This window comes from Helianthus annuus, chromosome 10 (genome assembly GCF_002127325.2).
Source record: "Helianthus annuus cultivar XRQ/B chromosome 10, HanXRQr2.0-SUNRISE, whole genome shotgun sequence".
NCBI classification, from domain to species: Eukaryota; Viridiplantae; Streptophyta; class Magnoliopsida; order Asterales; family Asteraceae; genus Helianthus; species Helianthus annuus.
This window is the reverse complement of record NC_035442.2, coordinates 109,574,836-109,584,919: the sequence shown is the minus strand read 5'-3', so window position 1 is coordinate 109,584,919 and position 10,084 is coordinate 109,574,836. Positions and strand designations below refer to the sequence as shown.

The 10,084-nt window shown below is 34.1% G+C and overlaps 1 protein-coding gene across 1 annotated transcript; it reads left to right on the top strand.

Annotated features, from left to right (window-relative positions):
• Positions 1-565: 565 nt before the first annotated feature.
• Positions 566-9,523, top strand: LOC110881665 (protein FAR1-RELATED SEQUENCE 5-like). Its single transcript, XM_035978267.1, has 8 exons — positions 566-878; positions 6,608-6,682; positions 6,784-6,880; positions 6,922-7,085; positions 7,175-7,592; positions 7,690-7,948; positions 8,164-8,727; positions 8,900-9,523. Exons 1-8 carry the CDS (start codon positions 566-568, stop codon positions 9,521-9,523), a joined length of 2,514 nt encoding a protein of 837 aa, XP_035834160.1.
• The last annotated feature ends 561 nt before the right edge of the window (positions 9,524-10,084 follow it).

The following is a 10,084-nucleotide window of genomic DNA, read 5'->3' as shown; positions in this document are numbered from 1 at the left end:
TAATCTGGACCCAACAATTTTCATCTTGATGAAATGTTCATTTAGCAATCTTATGGATGTGCCGTTGAAGTGGAGAGAGGGGGCGTCGCGTAGGAAGAGTGTGACGACGCAAGGCTTGAAGGGTGATGTCGAAGATTTGGGGCTCAACGAAATAGGATGGTCATCGTCTTTTAAATAGACATCCTGTGTTGACATGGTCGAAGTTTAAACCAAGTTTGAAGGATACAGAGTGGCTAAAGTTTTTGTTAGTTGGATCAACTAGGAATTTTACATGATAAAAACCAAGTTGTCATATGTGTACCAATAATAATACTAAAAGTGCGTTATAATAATTCATAACCCGGTGATATTGAAAAATAAAGAGTTAACTGTCATAAATAATGTTGCAACAGTTTAAATGAATTATGTAAACTAAAATCATTAATTATATGCGTAAAACTGTAAATATTAGAATATATTGTAATGTATAGAAAACCTTCTGCCCAATTTTTAAAAATACATTCAATCTTCAAACAATACAATCCTTTTCACCAACAAAAATACAATCTTGCATAGTTTTAAAAAAATGGAATTTCCTACAGATTCGTTTCCGATAGACACCGATAGTGATAGCCAAACGTCTTCCGATAATGAGACGCGTGAATTTTTCGAGAAGGTGTATAACGAACTTGAAGCAACTTCGAGCCGCCCAAAGAAGAAAATGGTGGATCGTGATCGTATACATGCCAACGAAGTATTAATGAAGGATTATTTTGTGGAGAATGCGGTCTACAATGCCGAAACGTTTAGAGATCAGCTTCATTTACCAAAAGATTTATTTTTAAAGATTGTTGGAGACATCGAAGCAAGCGAAGAATGGTTTCAAGAACGTTACGACGGTAGGAGCAAACGGAGTTTCACGCCGATACAAAAATGCACATCCGTCATCCGCTAACTAGCGACAGGTAACCCTCCCGGTCAATATGATGAATACTTTGCTATGTCGGACATAATTTCACGTGAATGTTTGCAATTCTTTTATAACACGATCATTAAACTGTACGGTAAAGAGTTTCTACTTAAACCAATGAGACCGCACGTATTTACGCCGCGCATGAGGCTGGATGACATTTTCCAGGGATGCTCGCTAGCATCGATTGTACACATATCGGACGAGGAGTAGGTTTTCTTTGTTTTTATTTTTAAGTTGTAATCTAGAATATTTCTAGAAATGTTGTTTTTTATTTAAATATAATTTATAATTTTATTGTTTTGATTGTTAATTTATAATTTAAAAACAAAAAAAAAAGTTGTGAGTGATGAATATTTCCACCAAAATCAATCACTAGTGATAGAATAATGTTGGATGACATGACGGAACTTGATTAGATGTTGTTAGTGATGGAATTTCATCACTTGTAGAGCGACTTTACCCCTTATAAGAGGTATATATTTATTTTAGACTGGTTGTTTTTTTTTTTTTTTTTTTTGAACGGCGATATTCTACAACAGGCGATAGGTATCGCACCTGCTTAGCAGGCCCTCCCCCCATTCCGGCTCAAGACTATGTTGTTTTAACTGGGCCCACGCTTGGCATCAGAGTTTGGCTTGGCGAGTTGGCGCTCCCCGAGAAAATTTCCAGCCCACCGGCATCCACGGCAGTTGCATCCTCCACAAGAGTCAGGACTCTCTGGAGTAAATGCACTGTAATAGAAAACTCGGGTGTGCTTCAGGATTCGAACTTGAGACCATAAGGTCCCAAGCCTTATCCCTTCATTTCATAACCACTGAGACAAGTCCCAGGGTTTTTTAGACTGGTTGTTAAAATTTGATAAGTAATTTCTAGTATTTATTTAGATCAAATATGAATTCTGAAACTAATATTATTGGAGTTAACTTCAGACTCGTTGGTAACAACTGGTTGGCAAAAGTGAAAAGAAAATTGCAATATTTAAAGGTTTGAATGAATTTGTATTAAAAATGGATAAACTGAATGAAATGTGTATATATTTAAGTATAACCGGCAAAAATCATGTGACCGTCCTTTTCATTCCTGTTGACTCCCCTGCCACCGTATCTGCCTCCTGATTCTTGTTTCCTTTTCCCGCCATAACAAACTACCGGATTCGGCCCATAAAACCTATATAGACACATTTTGTGGAGGCCCATTTATTTCAGTCTTTTGACACCATAGGTTCTAGAAGTCATAAAGTTGGGCCAATTGTGCGATACAACCTTCACCAGCAGGCCCACAGATAGGTAATCTGAATTCTTTAATTGCCAATTGGTTATTTGGCTTGTGTATTACACTATGTATGCTTATCGATTTTGAATAATATTTTTAGTGCCAAATTTGATAGGATAAGTGTGATAAGTGGTGACTAATGTGTGACACCCGGCTATTTTAGATTTTGTCCGTACAAATGTAACACGTGTATAAATGAATAAAAACGTTATTTGAATTAATTTGGTGTTAATTAATGTGCACTGATATTCTAGCAAGTTTAAATTTTATATATAGTTATGTTGGTAATATTTAATAAAAAACTTATCGCGTAACGAATAAAAATGTGAAACAAACGTTGGTGATGACCCGGTTAATATTAAAATTCTAAATTTTTTAACATCAGTTTGGAATAGAGCCCCTTCAATGATTACCTATTTAATTATTTCAATATTTCTAACATTAATTATTTTTTTGTATTCTTACATTTAAATAACTCAGAAAAAAAACATAACATTTAAACAACGTAGAGAAAAAATAATACATAAAAATAAAACAAATGTAATATAAGGGTTGCGGAGGTCCGTTTTTTTTACAGATGTTACAGTCTCCCTTACTTTTAGGAATTTCATCCCGAAATTAGGAGGAAACTGCTCGAATATGATAATGTACAGGGTTTTCTCATGGGCGTAAAAAGGTATCGAGTAGATTAGAAAATAAAACGAAGAACTTAGAATCAGATTATTTCTTAGGAATGTATGGTAATGATCGTTAAACATGAACCTTGAGAATGTTGAGCGTACACCCAAACTACGATACGGTAGTGGTTACGTTTAGATCTGGTTGAGGCGGTAACGATCCTGGTAAGGGTTAAACACTTAGGTAAGGAATCGCTTTTAGTGCTAAAGATACATAAACGAAGGGTGTAAATGATAATGTATAAGATAGCCTATCATGGGTAATACGAGTATTACGTTATGAAACCTAAAAATAGCGTATTAGAATGTGATTGCGACTTAAGAGAAATTATGTCCCGTAGTTAGCTTGTAACATGAGGGACTTAGCAAGCTGACTTGTAAGATATACTCATGAGGCTTAAGTTGCATTCTGTGTCACAACTTGAGATTTCGAAAAGAAACTTCCCCATAAATTGCCACAAATGATAAGATTTGAACTCACAACGCCATAGAATTTAATCACACAACCAAACAAATTGACACAAAATCTCTCATGATTAGTCTAATGCTGCTTTTGAAAATTTGGTAGAGGCACTTATATATATGAAGTACCAGCGACGTATCCACCGTGTCTCTACCAAGCTTACATCCACATCGTTATTCGAATCATGATCGACGACGCAACAACACTTATATAGAACTTCCCATGATTAGTCTAACGAGGCTTTTGATAGTTTGATAAGAACACTGATATATAGGAAGTACCAACGGCGTATCCACCATGTCCTTATCAAATTTCATCCACTTCGTTATCTACTCATGACTAGTTCTATGTGTTGACAGTACTAACTCACGCACTAAACGAATACAACCAAATCACAAACAACCATAGCTTGACAGAATATTGCTTCTGCCTTAAGTTTTGAAAGTTAAGCTGTGACCACGTCCTTGGCCCTTGCGGGTCAAGGTGGGTAATTGTTTGAAATGAATTAATAATTATAATATATTATGAAATAGCAACAACATGAATTGATAATAACGTGGAATAACGATAACATAATGAAGAGACAATGAAACGATAAAGATAATAAATAACTTTAGCATAAAATGCCTAAGCCAACAAAACATTAATGTAATTGTCTAAATACAAAATGAAAAACATTGATAATTCAAAATAATAACATTGAACTTCTCAATTGTCTTGGGATTGTAACCGTGGAAGAGTTTTGTCCGTTCAGACTTGGATTACACGTTTCGAGCGTCGTTGTTAACCCCAACTTGATACACGTTGACGAAGGCTCTACCTCCTAATGCCTTAATGCCTGGTTTGCTTGGTTAATCGGGTAGCCTGGGCTATGTATTTGCTATTTGCATATTTGAAGTCACAACCACATTTTTTAGAATAGCGATTTTTAAGATACAATTCACTGGACGATTGGGACTGGCCAGCCAAAGACACGATTGTGAGGCCGACCCCAAATCGGAACCCACCGTGTTTCTCCATGGAGGGGCAAGAACACCAGCTTACGAGGTCTCTCTGTGTCCTCACAGAAACCATACCGCTGACTGCCACTTGGCAGATGTTGTGCCGCTACAAGAGCTGAGATTCTCAGGCGTAACTCACGGTGGGACGAAAATCCGTGTTAACTCAGATTCGAACTTTCGGTCTCCAAAGAAGATTTAGCTCTTATCTTTAGGGGAGTGGGGCGGTCCGTTATGGTCGTCCCTTCACGCGTTAAATGATCACAAACACCGCCGCCACCTAAAATATAACGCGTTATATTTGTAACGCGTTGAAACAATAATGCGTTGAAAGTTTAAAAAAATTCGAACGTTGGGCTTGTTTTTGACCGTTGAATAACGGTAAACTTTAATAAAAAAAAAACCTTTAAACCCTTTATCTATTTATATCTCCATTTTAAACCATTTTACACACACCAAAACATAAACCCATTTCACACAATCTACATCTTTCTCAAATGGAGTTCCCTACGGATTCGACGTTTCCGATGTCTAGCGATAGCGATACCGAGTCGTCTTCCGACAATGAGACGCTAAAATGTTTTGTGTCGGTGTATAACAAACTTGATACCGAGTTGTCCCGCCCAAAGAAGAAGATGGTAGACCGTGATCGTATACGTGCCAACGAAGTGTTAATGAACGATTATTTTGTGGAAAATCTGCTCTACAATGCCTAAACGTTTAGAGATCGGTTTCGTTTACCCAAAGAATTATTTTTAAAGATTGTTGGAGACATCGAAGCAAGCGAGGAATGATTTCAAGAACGTTACGATGCGGGGGGGCAAACCAAGTTTCACGCCGATACAAAAATGCGTGTCCGCCATTCGCCAACTTCACGTGAATGTTTGCAATTTTTTTTGCAACGCGGTCATTAAGTTGTATGGTAAAGAGTTTTTTACGTAAACCGACGAGCCACGACATCTCACGTATTTACGCCGCACTTGAGGCTAGATGGCATTTTCTCGGGATGCTCGGTAGCATCGATTGTACGCATATCGAGTGGAAAAATTGTCCAAGAGAGTTGCGAGGGGCGTATGTTAGGGGTTCTCTAGGTTTGGAGTTTCATGAGTCGGACGAGGCGTAGGTTTTTTTTTTTAAATTGTAGTCTAAAATATTTCTAGTATGTTAAATTGAAGTAGTATGTTTTAATTTTAATGAAATTTATAATTTTAGTGTTTTATTGTTAATTTCTAATTTAAAATAAAAAATTAAAAAAATTTGTGAGTGATGGAATTCTATCACTAGTGATGACCACCGTCACCACAATTCTATCACTAGTGATAGAATAGTGGTTGATAACATAACAGGAGTTGATTGGATATTGTGAGTGATAGAATTCTATCACTAGTGACCACTCCACTCCCCTAATTGTCTTTGCCACTCTACCAACTACTTTATCACCATGCTATACCCTTGGAAACAAATTTGATTTGTTTTGTAGAGAAAAGATCAAATAGGAAGTTTATTTTGGCTAGGAAGTATAGAAAGCAATAGCCGTTCATCATCTTTTTTTTAAATTTTGGACGCGTGGGCTTTTTCGTCTTTTTACATTATCATATCTTCGTTCTAATTCGATTATAGATTCTGTTACCTCTCTTCTTAGTTCATCACTCTCATAACAGAATTGAAGATTCTATAACCCTAAATCGCCATCGATCGCAAATTCACCTCTTTTCAAACATTAATCTTGTTTCGTTCGTCAATTCGATAACTTCAATGTCTTCTTCAGACTCTGCTGGTATGTTTAGCTTCAATTTTGAGTAAATTTTTGTTAGTTTTTCCAAAATTCATTGTTTTACATTTTATAATTCGTGTTTCTGTTATTAATATTTGATTTTTCATAAGTTTAATTGTTATTGTTGTATAATTTAACATAATTTGTTTGTTTTGTTTCTTCATCATTTATTGCGTTTTAATGAAGAGTTGCATTTTATGATATTAATTAAATTATATGCATACAAACTTTTAATTTAAGATTTATGTAATATAAAGCTATAACTGTCATTGTTGTACAATTTTTGTTTGTTCATCATTTGATGCGTTTTACTGAACGTATTACGTTTTATGCTTTTATCCATAATAGTTCATATACAAACTTTAAAGGTCTGGATTTCTAAATTTTTATTAACATATTTTGAGATTTAACACTAAAAACATTATTATATAAGTTGTATTGCGTTTTATGGTTATTTGTTAAGTGTTTCAGATCACATGATGCGTTTTACTGAACATATTGCGTTTTATGCTTTTATCCATATTAGTTCATATACAAACTTTAAAGGTTTGTATTTTTAAATTTTTATTAACATATTTTTAGGTTTATCACTAAAAACATTATTATATAAGAGGTATTGCGTTTTATAATTTTTTTAATTGTTTCAGATAACATTTCCAAGTGGGAGGAACGTGTACGCTTAAACAGTGGAAGAAAGTTTTTCAAACCTAAAGTCAGTGGATTCATTACACCTGCTGTTGGAATGTTTTTTTAAGTCATTTGATGAGGCTTTTGCGTTTTATCAGAGATATGCACTTGCTGCAGGTTTTTCTGCAAGAAAAAAATACCTCTTGGAAAAATGGTGGTGGTTTAGTGAAAATAAGATATATTGTCTGCTCAAAAGAAGGATTTCATGTTAGCAAAGAAATAGATTCTGGTTCAGTTGAGAATAGTAAAAAGATTGTTAGACGTAATAGAGGTTAAAAAAGAGTTGGATGCAATGCTCATTTGAAATTAATATTAGAGAACAATAATATGTTTAAAATCTACTATTTGAAGAAGAACATAATTATATCTTTGTGGAAGATGAAGATATTCATTTCTTGCCGGCTGCCAGAAGTATTGATTATGTGAAAGAAAGTTTTATATCTGGATTGTCTGCAATCAATATTGGACCTGTTAAAGCATTCAATATTATGAAAACAATGTATGGTGGTTTTGGTGAAGTTGGTTCTAGTAAAGTTGATTGTAAGAATTATAGAAGGGATTTGAATCTTTACATAGGAGAGTATGATGCAGAAATGGTAGTTAGGCGTCTTATTAGGAAGAAAGAATGTTGTCATGGTTTCACATGTGATTATGTTATTGGTGAAGATAGAAGATTGAAAGGGCTTTTCTGGGCTGATGAGCAATCAAAAACAAATTATACAGTGTTTGGTGACATATTTGGTTTTGTTGCTACTTATAAATCAAACAAGTAAGGTTTTTTTTTCATTTATTGCGTTACATATTCTATTGCGTTATATATCCTGTTCTATTTTTTCTAATGCTTTTCTAATTTGTTTTTTATGTAGGTATGATTTGGTTTTTGTACCATTTACTGGTATTGATAATCATTTTAGGAATGTCACATTTGGTGGTGCATTTCTTGGTTCGGAGACTGCAGATTCTTATAGATGGCTTTTAAGGTGCTTTGTTAATGCTTTTAGAAGTGAGCCTAAAGTTGTTGTTACTGATCAAGATGTTGCAATGAAGAGAGCTATTAAGGATGTACTTTCAAGAAGTAGGCATAAGTTATGTATGTGGCATATATGGGAGAAATTGAAGACAAAGGTATTAACTGCGTTTTATGATATAACAAACTGCAATTTTATATTGTTTTATTATTGCGTTTTATGTATTATACAATAAGATCTCCAAACATTTTTATCAATAGAATTACAAAACAATTGTGTTTTACCATCAATGCATTATGTTTATCATTTTCAATATATTGGGTTTTAAATTATTGCGTTTTATGTTTAATAATTTTATTACTTTTCATTCAGGTTGGTCCTGTTTTGTCAGCAAACATTGATTTTAATACAAGAATGACTCATGTTGTTTGGAATGATACTATTATTCCAGAAGATTTTGAAACTGAGTGGCATTCAATAATGTCTACTTTTGGATTGGAAAATCATGAGTGGTTAAAAGATATGTATGATCTTCGATTTGATTGGATTCCCGCTTATTACCTTGGAGAGGATTTTGCTGGTCTTATGCGTACTACATCAAGATGTGAAAGCGAGAATTACTTCTTTGGTCAGATTTGCAATCCAAGATGTACACTTGTTGAATTTTTCACTCATTTTGAGACTGCAATGGATATTCAAAGGCATGAGCATAGGAGGAATGATCATGATACAAGGTATATTCAGTGTAAGACCTGGAGTGACTTTGTATTGGAGAAACAAGCATCAGAAATATATACCAAAACAATTTTTAAGGATATTCAGATTGAAATTGATGCTGCCATTACAAAGTGTATGTCAAAGTCTCTTGATACTGTGAGTGATGTTCAATATTTTGAAATAAAGGATTTCAAACAGCCATGCACATCTTTTTTCAAGGTATTTTTTAAATTTATATTGTTTTAAATATCTATTGCGTTTTATTTTTTCCATCTTTTGTTGCGTTTTATCATTATATGATCATATGCTTATTTCTGTATTATATTTATTATTCATTACGTTTTATATTACATTTCACTAATTTTATATAGCTTTTTAATCTTATTTACAGGTGCAATACAGCAAACAAGAAGATGGTTTAAGTATAAGTTGTTCTTGCAAACGGTTTGAACAATTTGGTATATTGTGCCGCCATATATTTTATGTTCTACGGTATGCTGATATAACTGAGTTTCCTAGAAGATATGTTCATAGAAGATGGATAAGAGATGTTGTTTCAATTGGATCAAATCATTGCAATATTCGGTTTGATGAAATGGGTAGGAATAGTGAAATTGATAATGTTTATAGAAAAATCGTTGTTGCAAATGAGTATGTGGTTAATAGGCTGGCCGGGGATTTAGATGAGCTGTGTCGTTACAGGGATCGTATTAAAAGTTATATTGATAAAGCGGATGAGGTTATGGTTGCTGTGCCGCCTCCTAGTCGCAAAGAAAGATTTGCTGATATTGGAGGGAACTTAGAAAAATCAGATTCTATGATTTGTGTCCCGTTCAAAATAAGGACCAAAGGACGCGGTGTACAAAAAAGGATCAAGTCTAATCGTGAGATTGCAATTCAGAAATCATCAAAGATCCAGAAATCGTGCCGTGTATGTGGTGGAAAAGGACATAACCGTTGCACATGTAAAGATAAGGTTTCTTCTAATGCTATAGGTTCTAGCAATGCAATGTAATTATGTATACAAATTCTGTCAAAATCAGATATCAATAAGAAAAAAAAATTTTGTCATTGCGTTTTATGATGTATAGGTTTCATCTCTTTTTATTACTGCGTTTTGTGATATCCTTCATAAATATCAGCTTGTTTTGGTTAATTGCGTTTTATGATAACAACAGTATATTGTTATTGCGTTTTATACATAGAACAAATTAAACAAGAAATGTAAGTGAATATCATAAACATTGCGTTATATAAATGATGATAGTTTTAAACAAAGATGATGTTTTCAAACTACAAAATAAAATAAAAATTACTAGCATGATCAGCATCATGGATCAAAGTTTGTTTCTTCTTCGGATGAGAACCCTAAGCTTCCATCAGGGATTTCCTCATCACTTTTAGATTCAACCCAAAGTTCAACCTGTGAGACTACTGCCTTTTGAAGCTTCTCTGCAAATTTGCTAGCAGAGTTGTTGATGATTGGTATTTCAGATAACTGCTTCAAAAAATTTAGAGCCTCACTGGTAGATATGTCTGTGACACCCCAGGAAACCACGCAACTTAACTAGCTTCC

Bases quoted from the DNA above. Each gene is read 5' to 3' on its own strand.
- LOC110881665 (XM_035978267.1), top strand. From the start codon at position 566: ATGGAATTTCCTACAGATTCGTTTCCGATAGACACCGATAGTGATAGC. The intron at 7,593-7,689 runs GTAAGGTTTTTT...TTTTTTATGTAG, and splicing joins GCTACTTATAAATCAAACAA to GTATGATTTGGTTTTTGTAC. The intron at 7,949-8,163 runs GTATTAACTGCG...CTTTTCATTCAG, and splicing joins GGGAGAAATTGAAGACAAAG to GTTGGTCCTGTTTTGTCAGC.